Source organism: Argopecten irradians, chromosome 8, assembly GCF_041381155.1.
Source record: "Argopecten irradians isolate NY chromosome 8, Ai_NY, whole genome shotgun sequence".
NCBI classification, from domain to species: domain Eukaryota; kingdom Metazoa; phylum Mollusca; class Bivalvia; order Pectinida; family Pectinidae; genus Argopecten; species Argopecten irradians.
This window is the reverse complement of record NC_091141.1, coordinates 22,725,043-22,741,487: the sequence shown is the minus strand read 5'-3', so window position 1 is coordinate 22,741,487 and position 16,445 is coordinate 22,725,043. Positions and strand designations below refer to the sequence as shown.

At 33.9% G+C, this 16,445-nt stretch overlaps 2 protein-coding genes across 4 annotated transcripts in view; one reads left to right on the top strand and one right to left on the bottom strand.

Annotated features, from left to right (window-relative positions):
* The window catches only part of LOC138329705 (micronuclear linker histone polyprotein-like), a 46,881-nt gene extending 41,320 nt beyond the window's left edge, over positions 1-5,561 (top strand). For all 3 annotated transcript variants that reach the window (XM_069276970.1, XM_069276971.1, XM_069276972.1), the window contains one exon: positions 286-5,561. In XM_069276970.1, coding sequence (XP_069133071.1) covers positions 286-1,633 — 1,348 coding nt within the window. In that variant the 3' untranslated portion in view covers positions 1,634-5,561. The remainder of the gene's footprint in view (positions 1-285) is intronic.
* Positions 5,562-8,371: 2,810 nt separating this feature from the next.
* The window catches only part of LOC138329704 (dynamin-binding protein-like), a 29,836-nt gene continuing 21,762 nt past the window's right edge, over positions 8,372-16,445 (bottom strand). Inside the window, exons 18-20 of the mRNA XM_069276969.1 lie at positions 15,350-15,539; positions 14,750-15,018; positions 8,372-14,124 (exon numbers count right to left, since the gene is read on the bottom strand). Of these exons, the coding sequence (XP_069133070.1) occupies positions 13,945-14,124; positions 14,750-15,018; positions 15,350-15,539 (639 nt within the window). The 3' untranslated portion in view covers positions 8,372-13,944. The remainder of the gene's footprint in view (positions 14,125-14,749; positions 15,019-15,349; positions 15,540-16,445) is intronic.

The window sequence follows — 16,445 nt, the reverse complement described above, 5'->3', positions numbered from 1 at the left end:
TATATTTACAATCAGCACTACATAATTTTTTCAGAGAAAACATTTTGACTTGTGTTTTCCTTGGGAAATAATGACATCACATTCAATATCTGTACCTAGAAGGGCAGACAACTCTAGTTTGCCAATACATTATATAAAATCTTACAAAGCACATCACACTAACTATAACCACAAACACTGATTTTTAATTTGACAAATGTTTTTGTTTCCATTGATGCTAATTAAATTCCAATTAATTTGTTTTAAAGTGTTTTAAGCTGATACTGATTTTTTTATATGTTTCAGATTCAGGGTATGGCATGATCCCAAGCCAAAAGTGAGTCATCATAGCAAGTCTTCTCTTTCATTTAAGGGATCACTCGAAAAACATTCTTCAAAGACGACTTCAGAGATCAAGGTCAAAGGTCAATTCACATATGAACCAAAAGATGAGGCTGATGACGAAATAACAATAAGTCCATCTTCATCTCACGTCAAAGTATCTGATTCTAACGATGCTGGGGAGATCAAAGAGGAGGTTACTGATGTAGACAAGGATCTAAGTCGCGTAGAGTCTTGTAAAACTGATCTAAGTCCTGCAGGGTCTTGTAGAACCATGGACACAGGATACTCAAGTTTTGATGACCGGAGTTCAACATCAAGCACAAAAGAGTTCACTATTTCAAAATCTAAGTCAGAAAAGGGGCAAAACTCACGAAGTGGATTTAAAGCTAATTTTGGAAAAAGCTCTCCAAGCCATAGTCATTCAGCTACCTCCAGTAGGAAAAGCACTCCGAAAAATGACAGTCAGATCACTAAGGTGGCCGTGGAAATAGTTCCCCATATGGACCATAGCAAACCCCGCCCTGTCAGTGTCGGGGGGATGGGGACGATATCATTATTGGAAAATATCTCCGAGGCACGATACTGGGAGGATGTTTATAATGGAGAAGACGAGTCGAGTACCGAGGACAGTGATGCCACTCCTTCAACAGTAGACAGCGGGATTGGCCGTCCAAAAAGTGAGGTCACTCCAAGGTCAATCGATAGTGGGATCAGGCGACGCCAGCGGGATGAACTTCAATCTAGTCTTTCTCTTCTAAAACAGAGACTTAGTGAGCAACCACTCCCTGCTCAGTCTAAAACAAAACAGACAAAGAAGAAATCAAATATGCAACCTAAAGTGAACGATCAAGATTGTGAAATGCTTGAAAAAGAGTTGAGGATCAAAAAACAAAGACGTTCCCAACAGCCTAGCTCTAATAGAATGCCTCAGAATCTAGTCCAAAGTAGTAGCTCAGAGTCGGCCCTACGGAGCTCTGTGAAGTCTAATCTTGTCCCAGGGAATGTACAGTATGTTAAACCTGCTGTTAAGAAGAATGTGTCTACAGACGCTCAAACTAAATCCATGGTCACTCAGTCTGACCACAAGTCTTCTCTACCATCCCAAAAATTGTCATCATTTCACAGGCCAGGTGATAAAAGGGAGACAATTCATCATTCTAACAATACAAAAACCTTTAAAACTTCAAAAGGGGATGATAAGATGAAAAACGAGTTGAATAAAAATCCAAAAGTGAGACGTCTTGTGAAGCGTGGGGAGGGCTTGTTGTCTGCAGATCTAATGAAGAAATTGATCACAACTTTAGCCTAACCGTCATTGTATCATGTTTTTCTGATAGGCCATTATTTACATGTATTTAGAAAATATGACATGTTTTGACATCTCTCTATGAGGTTCAAATCAAAATTCTTTCCACGCTTGTCACAAATTTGACAAAACTAAAATATCCACTGAGGTCTTTTTTCTTCCTTGAGAACTTATAAGAAAAGAGGGAGGAGAGAAGAAGGACTGAGATGGGTGAATAAGAATGTTTTAAGATTTTGGGTTCTAACCAATATTCTCTTCTCTCTTGTTAAAAAATTGACAAAACTAAAATCTTCACAGAAGTGGTGATATTAGGTCAATGACTAGACAAGAAGACTAGACAATGACAAGAAGGAGAAGAGTAGCAGGCCTAGGATTGGTTTATATCTGACACCTTGAGGTAGCTCAATGTGTTTGAAGGTCCCAGGTTCAAACCCTGGTGTAGTTGCTACACTTCCTTCTCTCCTGTTACACTATATACATGTATAAGTAGATAGGTCATTTCAATAATAAATGCTTTTTGAAATGGACATCAACCAAGGTTAAAATTAAGTGACTGTAGCTCAACTCTAAAATTAAATAGCTCATATTAGCTACCAAAGATTTATTTTGCAGGACACTTGTAGAAAAATTACTTTGCAGTTTTGGATACCAAATGTTGAGTGCTTGTCCTACCGTGGTTAATCAAGTGCTTGTCTATCTTTAAGTTAGTTTAGCTAAAACATATGTTGTACCTTATAATATAACACAAAAAGTGCCCACCAAAATGACACTGGCTCATTATTATTAAGTGCTTGTCCATATTGTTTTGTTTTTTGGTGACTTTTTATGAAATGCTTGTTGAAGTTTGACTTATCACAAAAAAGTGCTCATTAAATAACTGGTTTATCTTTTAGGGCTTATCCATTAAGATAAATAGTTCCATGCATTCTTGGCTCAAGTGTTTATTGAATTTGGTTGCCAATCATATTCATGTACCGGTAGCTAGCTAGAGTGCATGCTCACAAATTAGGATATTATTCCTTCATAAGATCACCGATACTTGACGAAATTGTAAGCTGAATGATAAGTTATAAGCTTGCCTGGCGCAAAGTAAAGTTGTGATATTGTTCACAAGCCTGTTTGGTGCTGAATTGCTTTTCAGTGATAAGTTTGACTCCAAAATGCTTATTAAGCTAACTTGGTATTAATTATTTGTCAAAAGTATATTAAGAAAGTTTTAAAGAACAGTAACCAATTAATAATAGCTCATCAATTGCTTATTTGCTCAACTTAATTAGAATAAATCGTGTTAGCAAACCGATAATCTAATTGTTTAGCTACTTGCTCATTAATGATTTGAAATGTTCATTGTTTATTTGGTAAATGTATCTGTGGCTAATGGTTTGATTTCTATGTGAAATATTTACATTAATTTTGTATATCACTTGAATTTATATTATTGATTATTCAGTAACATGTTTTTAGTCAGTAATACATGTTGCATTTTCACAATAATGCCAGGAAAGATATATTTTATCGTTGTGATTGTTTTGTCGTTAGATTTGTTGACCACACGTCAGTGTAATAGTATACCTGGTAATCTATATTTTAAGGACCTTCACTGCTTTATTGACGTAATTTGTAATTTTACCCATGGTCCGAGATGGCCGCCATGCATACCGTATACAAAAAGTCCTCTAATTTCTGAGTGGCATATACGTTGATTTACATAAAGAATTGAATTACATCATGTCTCAAGTTTATATGACCTTTAATAATATGTATGTTTATAGTCAATAGCTATTAATATAGTACTTGACCATCTTTGTGTAATATTACTGTGATAATTTAGTTTGTCATATTTGAAATTCAAAGTAGAACAGTTTTGAGATCTTGCAGACTTGATGAAGTCATCCAACCTTGGATGTTATCATGAAAATTGGGTGTGTGAAATCAAGAAAGAGTTTATAATAGTTTTAGTTCATTTGTGATTTTGTTACAGTTTAAAAAAGTCTGTACTTTTTAAAGAAACACAGAGACTTGGCCTGAACTTCAAACAAAATATCTATAAATTATATATTTATAAAGTATCATAGTAAAGACTGCTGGTTGGAAAATTGTGCCAGGTTCCTGTGTTATGGTATCATGGTGTTTGTGCCAAAAGAGTTTGTTGGTGCTATCATTGTTTGTACGTGTTTGATATGATTGTATTTGTTTGTTGTTTTTTTATTATTATTTATTTTACTATAATTAATCACAGATAATTGTATCTATCTATAAAAATGTCTCACAGAATTAAGTTTATTGTTGGTCTACCTGTCATTTTATATATACACTTTGTCTTGAATAGAGTTGAGGTGACATTTTACTATTTTGAAATACCCAACTATCTTCACGCTATGTCAAAAGCTGCTATGGCAGAATAGTTAAGATATCCTGATCAACAATTACCACAAGCCCTCCACCTCTAGTCATGAGTTTGATCCTATGTGGAGCAGTTGCCAGGTACTGACCATAAGCTGGTAATTTTTTTCATGGTACTCAGACTTTCCTCATCCTCCTAAATCCTTAAATGACAGAGGCATTTGATAAGACTTGAACCAAATCAAACCAAATCATGTTATGAAGAAACTTTCTTCAAATTTTTAATTCATCTCCCTGGGATGGAGTATTTTAAAATGTGTTTGAAAAAAGTAGGGAATAATCAGGATAACCTATCTCCACATCAGTGCAGACCTGTCTGTTTCTCTTTTAAAAACACAATTAAAGCACCATATGTACATGTATGCATGGAGAAATATTAGGAAGCATTCCTTTGTGTTTAGTGATTTTAAGATGACAACTGGAGAAGATGGAAAATAAATATATAATACTATAAACATGGATATTTTTGCGAGTGTTTAAGTCCGCTATTTGCATGCATAAAACTTTCACGTTGTTGTTATTTTCGCCATAGATACACTTTCGTACTTTTAACAAAATTAGCGAAAATTTCCCCCTCACGTACATTTTTATGTTTACAGTATACAGTCATAAAAATCTCGGGATTTTTAGTCCAATACTTTCTTAAACATTGTATTTATATTTTTTGCTGCTTACATTTGATGTAATGCAATTAATGCAACATTCACTTATCTATAGTTAACAATAATTTTTTAGACGTCTTGTTTGATGTATACCCTGAATGGTTTATTGATCTAAGTGTATGTTGTAATTTTGTAATTCTTAAATATGGAAAGGTCATTGGAAAAAATTAAATATCTTAAAGATGAATATGAATTTTACAAATAACCTTTACCTAATCAGATGAGTTCCATGGTAATATAAATTTTACCTTAAAGCCTTAAGCTTCCTTACAGGGGCCGCAGTGGCCGAGTGGTTTAGATGTCTCGACATATTACCACAAGCCCTCCACCTCTGGGTCACGAGTTTGATCCCAAGTGGGAGCAGTTGTTAGGTACTGACTACTGGTGGGTGGTTTTTCTCAGGGTACTCTGGCTTTCCTCCACCAAGAAACCTGGCACGTCCTTACATCACCCTGTCTGTTAATAGGACGTTAAACTAACTAAACCCTAAGCTTCCTTATCCAATCATGGTAATATTTCAATGCAAGAGAAAATACCACAGTAAGTAGACTTTCTAGACTAGTGTAAAAGCCATTGTTGAAACCTGCACTTATTTATTAATGACCATGCTTTTAATGACTGTGTCCATTTTAGTGATTAAAGGTAATTTCTTCGTTGACGTGTTGTTAAATAACTTTTCTCAGAATTGTAAGCGTGCCATTTTTTAAGACTGTGATATTTTTTACGAGTAAAATCTAGCTCACTTTTTGTTGATTTTTTTCCACATATTACAGAGTCGAGGTACATTTTTTTCACATAATGAATATCGATCATTAATACAATGTTTTGTGTTTTTGTTACTTGCAAATAAATTATTTTCAATGGTCTTAGATTATTTGTCATTCTTTGAATGTTTTTGTATGGTATGACGTCTGTAGTTACAATTCAATCCAGGATGAAATCTCAAACAATCAAATGTCTTTTTGTTATTATATACAAAAGGACTTGCAATTAGCCACAAAAGGCAGGTGGTCATTATGCACAGTGTCCTTATATAGCAGAGACAATCATGGAAGATTTAAAAACCGGTCATTATTGACAGGTGCTTGTAACTGCAGGTTTACCTGTACTTGATGATTAGAATGATAGATAAGTTAATAGTTTGATGCCTAACAAAGAGCTATTTTGCTGTAGGTTGGTAATTTTTGTGTCGCCTGCAACGAAAGAGCGACACTTAGGTATCATTATTATACCTTTGCTTCCTTTTCACTATAGAAAGAGTAGAGAATAGAAATGCTATTCAAATCCAATTGTAATCTAGTCGTTTTCCGGGTAAATAGTCATTCGAACTATTTACCTGAAAATGAGCTATTTACCTGCATTCAAATTTTCACGGACTTTTGCTAAATCATGAATTTGATTGGATATCGCATTGGGAGTACTTCATTTGGAACCTCTCTGACTGTATCTCACTTGAAACGAAAAAACACAAAGCGCTTAGGTGATCTAGATTTGACGCTGCAGACGACAACTTGTTTACATGGTCTCCAGATTCATCAACCTAGACGAGGAATCTCTCGAAAAATTGTTGACCAATAGGGACAGTGGAAATACACAGCAAGTTGTTAAAACAGCAGTTAATATTTTAAAGGACTTCGTTTGAGAAAAATCACTGGGCACTATCGATGATATGGAATGTGGAACGTTATAGCATTTTTCTCAACGGTATAATAAAACACTTATTGAATGGGTTTATTCGGGAAATATCACTTTTATTGTCCCCATTGACACAACTATTTCCCTCGGCTTCGCCTCGGGAAATAGTTTATGTCTCGGGGGACAATAAAAGTGCTTTTTCCCGAATAAACCCATTCAATAACTGTATACTATGTTGGCATTGTCAGTGTCCAGGAAATGGTTTCCATGCAATAATTTTAATATTTATTGTCAAATTTCAACCAAATTTGGTATATTGCTTTATGTCAATGTGATCTTGGATAAGTTTGATAATGGTCAAAACCTGTGAATATTTGCAAGAGTGATATTGGGCGTGTAGCATGCTAGAATGAAGGGCTACCAAGTTTGTTCAAATGAATGACCTTGATCTTCATTCAAGGTCAAATGGGTCAAATAGGCTAAAATCTTGAAACAACTTCTTGTGAATAACTAAGAGGCCTAGAGACCCGATATTGGGTATGTGGCATGCTGGGATGAAGGGCTACCAAGTTTGTTCAAATCAATGACCTTGACCTTTATTTGAGGTCACATTGGTCAAATAGGGTAAAATCTTAAAACAACTTCTTGAGAATAACTAAGAGGCCTAGAGACCTGATATTGGGCCTGTGACATGCTGGGATGAATGACTTTAACCTTCATTCAAGGTCACAGGGGTCAAATAGGTTCAAATCCTTTGAACAACTTCTTGTGAATAAATAAGAGGCATTGAGACCTGATATTGGGCTCGTGGCATGCTGCCATGAAAGGCTATCAAGTTAGTTCAAATGAATGACCTTGATCTTCATTCAAGCTCAAAGGAGTCAAATAAACTAAAATCTTTAAACAACTTCTTGATATTGGGCATGTGGCATGCTGGGATGAAGGGCTACCAAGTTTGTTCAAATGACTGACCTTGATCTTCACTAAAGGTCATAGGGGTCAAATAGGCTAAAATCTTTAAACGACTTCTTGTGAATAATTAAGAGGCGTAGAGATATGATATTTGACCTGTGACATGCTTTGATGAATGGCTACCAATGCAAGTTTGTTCAAATGAATGACATTTACCTTCATTCAAGGTCACAGGGGTCAAAAAAGGCTAAAATCATTAAAATGACTTCTCAAGAACCATAAGGCATAGGGTACTGATATGGGCCGGTAACATACTGGGATGAAGGGCTACCTCAAGTAGTTTGTTCAAGGTAATGATCTTGACCTACATTCAAGGTTACAAGGGTCAAAAAGGCTAAAATCTTTAAACGACTTCTTGTGAATAACTCAGAGATATATTTGACCTGTGACATGCTTTGATGAATGGCTACCAATGCAAGTTTGTTCAAATGAATGACATTGACCTTCATTCAAGGTCACAGGGGTCAAAAAGGCTAACATTTTTAAAATGACTTCTCAAGAACCAGAAGGCTGAGGGCACCGATATTGGGCCTGTAACATGTTGGGATGAAGGGCTACCTACAGTAGATTGTTCAAGTGAATGACCTTGACCTTCATTCAAGGTCATAGGGGTCAAAAAGGCTAAAATCTTTAAACGACTTCTTGTAAATAAATAAGAGTTCTAAAGACTGGATATTGGACTTGTAGCATGGTGACCAACAAGGGACCTTCATTCATGGTCTAATTCATCAAATATATCAGAACCTGAACTTCTGCTATTAAAAGAGTTCTTTGTATTGGCTAATTGTTTGCCACTACTATATTCTTTGAGTGTTGTATTGTGCCAATAGTCAGATGAAGGTCCATGGGCCTCTTGTCATAACAGAAATACTACACCAGTTGGTCCTTTAAATTGTATTTCTGTACATTGTTTATCTAATCTTTAATGTAATTGGAAGAATTAATTCACCTTCGTGCTTCCCGTTTAAAATCATGTGCTTAAATTTGATCACGCTAAAACAAGTACGTTTACAGTATAAACCTCCACATCATTTCTAAACTAAAAATTTCCAGAAACATACAAACTTGATAAATCTTTGATTTTCTTTATTTCATAATCATATTTGATATGATAAATACATCATCAATATTGTGTGCATAGATATAATTGTAAGCAAATATAGCCGATACATCCACAAAGCCTCTTATCACAGTTAGAACAACCAAATGGCTCTAGGTATTATGGCTCTGAAGAAGATGAGTACCTATATACCAAAATAAGGTTCCTTAGTTATATATATGACAAGCATTTCTTTTGAAATCCATGAAATTCATAAATAGTACATCATGTAAACTGTATAACATGAAATCTTTGTTGTGTAATAACTTTCATAGTTGCTGTGAAATTAAAAAATTAATTTCTTGTCACTATCAGCTATTACCACAAATTTCCATCCTTGAAATTATATCAAAAGCTTGATCCAAACTACGAAAGAAATTACACACAAATATTTCATGTTGACAATATATAGATCTTAGCCCCTGGAAAATATATCATGAAGTGTTACTATACACCAACTTTTAAAGTGAATTACACAATTATAAAATGTACCTGGACATTAAATGTAATTGCCAGGTTTTGGTGGGTAAAAGTTGGATTGTTTCAAGACCACCCACTAATAGTCAGTACCTGGTAATCACACCACACATAGACCTCAAATGTACAACCCTCATGTGGATCAAGAACTTAAATATTTGTAGAATGTCAGACAATTTTTGTACCAATTTTAATATTCACAGGGTTAACACAACTTCCTTGTATATTTTATTTATTGAGGTAATTTTGATTTATGTCCAATTGACAACCAGTTTAATTTCAGGAAAGGCTTAGGTGATGGAGGAAAGCTTGTGTAAGCGCAGAGTAAACATCGACACTGATAGGTATTGATTATGACGTCATGTATTTGCAAACGTAATGTCATACATAATGCACAATATTGGTTATGCTAGAACACTCAATGTATGTTACACATCAATGCATGTCAAAAATATGAAAACTAATACTGAAGAAGCATATGACGTTACATTTGCAAACACATAACGTCGTAATCAATACCTACTCGCAAGGGCAGATAACTCTGTAATATGCAAAAACAGAAAAGAAAAACTGACTTACCTAGTACATTAATCATATCATAGGACAAGAAATGGAAAGCCAAAGATTATTCAGTTATATTTGTTGAAATAATTTTAAGCCTTTAAAGTTGGTGCACAGTAACATAAATCAGCGACATCCCAACCAATGAAAATGTTCTAAATCTGAAGGCACACACAGCATTGACTACGAGAATTCTCCGACAAGCTTTAAAACTGTCAGCAGTGTCATTACAGCAAAATGTTACAACAATGAACAGATTCAATGTGAAATATAATGAATTTCATCCATTCAAATCAAGTCACTTTCTACAACCTCAATTTACAGAATTACTGTTACTCAAAACAGGATGTACCTTACAATCGTCAAAACAAAACTAAATTATTGAATTCTCTTTGATCACAATCATTCGAAAAAAATAGCCAACCTTGCTCAAAACATGTATATTACAACCAGTACTCAAAATGGATGTATTTTTTAAAACAATCCTTACTTAAAACAGATAAATGTATTTTACAAACTTAAGACTCCAAACATATGATTACAATGTACCATCAATTATCAAAACAGACGGTTTTTATTAGTACTGTAACATTCATGATTCAAAACATTTATTAAACAATACAGTAAGGTTTCAATTGAAATACCTTTTCTCTCAAACAACATCTTTCAAGCTGATATCAAATTATCTTTAGAAAAATTTAGTCGTAAATTACCTATAGAAGATTAGGTAATGTAATAAAATTTCTTTAGGATATTGAGTAGCAAATTTACATAGTACAACTATGAGTTGACATTGAGTAATTGTATATATACTGAAAAGTGAATACCGCAAAATTTTATACAAATAACCGAAATATTTGAATAACCGATATTCGATTAAGTGGAGTCCTGTGTATTCTGCAAGTGGATATTTTTGCTAAGTCCACTTTGAAACTGTTCCTGGAGATCTTATTTTCATACTGTACATCTGTCCAATATCTATAGTCTAATTATTTCCATATCAAATTTTGAACTTGATAATATTCTCACATCGATGTTCATAATAGGGAATTAATGAAAATGTCCAGACCACAATCAAATCACTTAGTTTTTAATGACTAGCACGGTTCATTTCAGTTCTTTATGATTTTGAATCATTTGGTTCATCAGCCTTGAATAGTACCTTCATTTAATTTTTCATTTAAAAAATAATTTTGTTTGAAGAGAATGACAGATCACCATTAATACTTGTTATTTGAAAATAATATTTTGGTAATATCAAATATCATAAAATAAATTCATAGTTTTCATCTTGAAGGAAATGTAAACAATAAATTTTACTGGGTATCAATATAAGTGCTTATAAAGTATAAATATTTTGTAAATGTGGAGATTTCTGTGTGTGGATTTTTTTTTACTTAGTCAACTTTCAAAATGTTTGCGGCATGTCAATTTTTGCACTGTGTATATACACATACCATATTTTCTGAAGTATAAGTCGTGACTTTTTCTCCTTAAAATCGGGATTACAACTTGAATTATACACCAGTGCAACTTATCTGTGGACGAAAACCAAAATCTGGCAATTTTTTTGCATTATTACGGTATTTAATAATCATTGACTCAAAAACGAACGACTTATCAAACCAGTCAAATTGTTTAAATGAAAATGGCCCAAAATAAGCAAACATTACCACACTGTAATTACTATAACTTTAATTTACAGTATTCAAATATATTCTGTATATCTAATATACCATACAGCAAGGTGTGTACAAATGTATAAATATATAATCGTAAAGTTTATACAGGACTAAATGTAGTAAGTAGCACAAATAATGGAAAGCTCTGGTATATATATATATAGATATGATACACAAACTTCAATAAACATCAAACCAGTAACAAGAATGTGTGACAATGTATCACAATGTTAAGTAAACAGATAAAAAATTTAATACACATTTCTACTGTGGAATTAAGGTAGTTGATAATCAGAATACATCTGTTGTATACAATACTTATATTTAACAATACAAAACAATAAACATAATTGTAACAACAAACATTGAATACACATACATGCCATTTTGTGTTCCATGTAAAATTCTGTGTTTTCATAATACACAACAAGCTTTCCTTGAAAGAGAGAGTATTGAATAAATGTGGTTATGTAGCTAAACTGTGTGAGAAAATTATGTTTTTAGATAAATATATTTATTAATTAATTGAATGTTACTGTGACAAAAACACAACAACAAAAAAACAATCTAATGATTCTTCTAAGAGAACTGATATCTCCACATGAAAAGATGGAATATATGATAAGAATACAATGTATAATATGAATATTCAATAGCATTAAATATGGAATGTGAAGTTTACAATAAGTATCTTACAATGTATTGCTGCAGATAGTTTAAAAGGATTTCTATGATCATAAAACACCAACCTCTGTCAAAATAAGCCATTCCTATACTTATTGTATAACCACCCTGATCAAAATAAGCTGTGTTTCCATGGAAACATGACTACTTTATTATACTGTATAACAACCCTGGTCAAAATAAGCATTATTGCTATAGAAATATGACCGCTATATCTCACATACTGTTTGTTAATCCCGGTCAAAATATGTCATATTTCAACAGAAACTAGACTGCTTACACTGTATACCGCACAAAATAATAGCAAAATAAGTTACTATGGAAACACCATCATGAATGTATCATAACTGTATATGAAAGGCTAAATAAAGTCGTATCATATTTAACATACTAGATCTTATAAAACGTGTAATGTACCTGTTGATTCAGAATTCTATGTGAGCGGGACATTTCCAGAATAAAATAATGAATGAATGAGAACTCTTTCCATATACATACTCATGTCACACCAATCTGTCACAGTAAACATACATATGCCTTCTTTTCTTAATTTGACATGCTTAACATACGTGAAAGACTCCCTATGTTTATACACATCCATAACATGAATTTCATGTAATATGTGATACAATGTTGATGTCGGAAGCATCACACGGTTGTAAAACATTGTCTTATCCATGGAAGGGGAGTGTTTATATACTGAAGATGAGAGAGGGGGCACTTATACGGGGGAGGGGCACTAATAATGGCCAATACAACATATCTAGTAATCAAGTGACTTGAGTATTGTCGTACCTCTCTATCACAATTCCTCCTTAACATTACAGTAGACAGTCAATAACATATAGATATTTTATACAACAAACAACATTATCTACGTTAATTTGCACCTGTGTCCCATTATTATTCTAAGTGCTCCAGTGCATGCTGCCTTCAACCTTTTCACTTCCCTTCAAGGGTGTGTATTTCCACTAGGTTTAATATTTTGATGATTTTTTCATCTTTTATTTTCTTACATATATCAATGTTATTCAAATTATTACATAGTTAATCAATGTTATCCAAATGTTATTTTCATCCGTAACCATTATTTGATTAAGTGTCAAGATATTGTTTTAAACATCTTAATTTTTCTAGATTAAGGCATTATTTTGCGAATAGGAAACATTTATCTCGCTTAAAAAAAAACCAATTACCTGGTAATGATGATTTGGGGTCTAACCACACAGCATATGACCTACAGGTGATTCATGATCAGCACACAATTAGATAAACCACAACATCTTTTCAATAGTTTCAAAGTTGAATCACTCAGGCAAGATTTATTTTTAATATGCACCTATTTTACCTTTGACCCTTGGGCACCTTCCCGGCAACAGCACTATACTATGCACTTGCTAATGATGATGCAAGTATTGTACATGTACATTGTGTACTGCAAGGCTGATTAAGAAAACATTTGAAAATTCAACAGGAGAACTTCGTCTAGTAAGAACACAAAGAAACAAAAATTCATACACAGATGTCTCTTAATTCAAAGTGGTGACATGGCAACTCCAGAAAGATTCTCAAGTATTATGATAGTGGAAATAAGGATATATCACAGAAAGCCATATAGGAATTATCAGAAGTAAAACTGTCATCTTCGTGTCCTCTTACTGAGATAACACCGGCGGGGAGCAACTGCTATACTATTCTATTGTTGCATGCTTAATACATGTATAACTATAATTACACTTATTACTGAAACAAATGGTAATGTTATTAGTCAATAAACATGCTGAGTATTGCTGAAGTTCTGCTTCTGGTATAGCTACCTATAGCCTCCCATCCCCCTTCCATCTTTATCCTAAAAGTCCAAAGGGTTGTTACTTAAGTTATTGTTTCAAAGTCCCAATATTTACTTATTAGTAATACGCTACCTAATAAAGATAGCAAAATAATCTCATAACACATTTTGAGTCAGAAAATCACTGAGATGCATGGAAGCACAAAAATACTGGCGTAAGTGAATTTTAATGGTCTTCAGTCAGACCTTACACGAGTCTCAATTCAAACTTTCTTTCTCCAGTCATGCATGACTCATAAGAGCAGGTTTTGTTCAAAGCTCTTGAGATGATTGTAAGATTTGACTTAGTGTCAGCTCATGGGTTTGAGGTAGATAGACGGTGTATATCCTTTAACCCCATCGGCGTCCACATACCACCATTCTGTGTTACCCTCCTGGTCATGTTTAGCTAGCACCGTCACCACCTGACCTTCAAACAACGACACTTCAGTTTCAGTTCTAGCCTCAAACCCAAACTCGGCGTAGTAAAACTACAAAAGAAAAACAAAATTGTCAGTAAAGGCACTTGATCAAAATGTTGAAATCAATAAATATTGTATACATGAAAAGTGGGTAATGCCGTAAACCAACATCCTTTCACAGCTATTAAATTTCGCAATTTTCATTTTAAAACAAGTTCACGATGATTAAAATTCATGGATTGAAAAATTGAATGGGAATTCTGATCAATAAACATGCCGTAAATGGTAATTTGCGGAGAAAACCTTTCGCAAAATTCGCAAAAAATTAATCACACGCAAAAGAAAGTTGGTTTACAGAAAGACGTGATCGTTGGAACTAAACGAAAGATCATGAAACAATGATACGTAATTTTATATTGGGTGATCAGGTGGTGTAGTGGTTAAGCCACTTGCCCTTCATCTATCCGGCGTTCAAATCCTTTCGCAAACGTTAAAGTCAGAAGTCACCAATCCGATCACGTGGGTTTTCTCCAGGCCCTCCGGTTTCCTCCCACTCTAAAAACCCTCGCACCCTTTTATCCGCACCATCGAAAATGATTTGTATAAGTTGTATAACTCGCAATTGACTGATGTAAAATAGATAAAGTTTATGAATTATATATGTATTATATATGTAATGAACTGGACAACCTACCTCCTCACAATTACTCGAGTTAGAAACATGGAGCTCTTCAGTGATATCTGGGCTCATGTCTTCCTCCAACGCAAAGTCAAATTCATCCTCCTGGTTTTCATCTGCCGCTGACAGTCTCATTTCTCTACTGTTCTGTCTGCTGGGCTCTAGGACAGACCCGCCCGCTGGTACTATGGAAGGGGGAGGGTATCCCTGCTGTACTTGTGTCCCTAGGGATGAGCTCGATTGGTGGAGTTTCAAAACATTCTTTGGTACAAAACCTTTAGTTGCTGAAACAATATAAAAATATTTTTGTTAACTTCTTAATCTATAGAATATTTCCGGGTACAATACATTTTCTAATGCACAGAGTATTTCTAAATACACAAAAATTTGAAAGTATTGGTTGATTTTCTTGACATAAAACCTTTGATTGCTGAAATAATCATATTCTTTATAGATTAGAATTGACCAAATTTCATATCATTTCTATGTAAAAATATATTTCATAATGAGAATAAAATAATTTTCAGAATTTGTTTTGAACAAAGTCTTGTATTTCTGAGGTAATAGAAAATTGACAGATGAAAATCGATGATACTTTGTCTTTCCTTAACTCACCTCCATTATCAACAAACCAACGGTCCTTGTTACCCATGGGATCCTTCTCCATGACGACCCCCACAAGCACCCCCGGGGGCAAGGCAATATCCATCATGTCAGAGGGAGTGTATTTCTCGTCTACGATGTACAATTTGTCGGCAGAATATTTCTGAGTCACATACATGCGTTGACTGTCTGATTGCACCTCCTTGAATTAGAAGTAAAATTCATGCAATCATTGTATTCGCTGTAGTTTTTAATTTTATAAAACTACATTGAAAGTGTGATCAATAACTTTTCTTATTTTTTTTGTGTCAACCTAGCCAGCGGATAAGGTGTAGCAATATTATTTAAGGACTGCATGTAATACACTAAAAAGTAAACCTATCGGTATATATTTTATCAGTAATCATAGTTTTGCACTTTTTGTGTCAGTAATTTTGCATTAAAATCTCAAAGGGCTAATAATATTCTCAGCATGTGGTTAGTTAAATGGCAAAATTAGTTACGATTGTAAGAATTCATAACAGTGCAATACTGCTGATAATCATTTACCAGTAGGAACTAAAATATAATTGTGTTAAAGGGACATGAACCTTAAATAAGTTGTTCTGTATGCTTAGATATGGTTTTCAGATGTTTATTGAATATTTTATTACAATGATTGGTTATCTAAAACGACAGGAAAACATGGGGAATACCTACCTCAAAAATGATAAAAATAGACCGTCATATTTTATTTTTGGAACACAAAACGAAAGCTGGCCAAAGGGAGGTTATAATGAACAACAAACTTGCTGACATGACGAGAAACATTTGTTTTCCACATTTTAAGATTAGTTTCTAATTTACGATGGTTGACAAATGAAGTTTAAGCCACATTTGTTATAAAACAATTTGTATTTAGCGTAAGAATTATAAGTCAAAAGTCAAACGAGACTTTTCATTCGACAGGGCACCACGAAGCGAGGATCCTGACTTGTTATTGCACATATATGTACATCACACAAGTATAAAGTGGGGAGTTGCTCCCGTCTCTTGTATTTCAGTGATCCATTTATATTTACTTACTTTCCAAATGGCGCACGTAACTGACTCTTGACGTACACTGTTT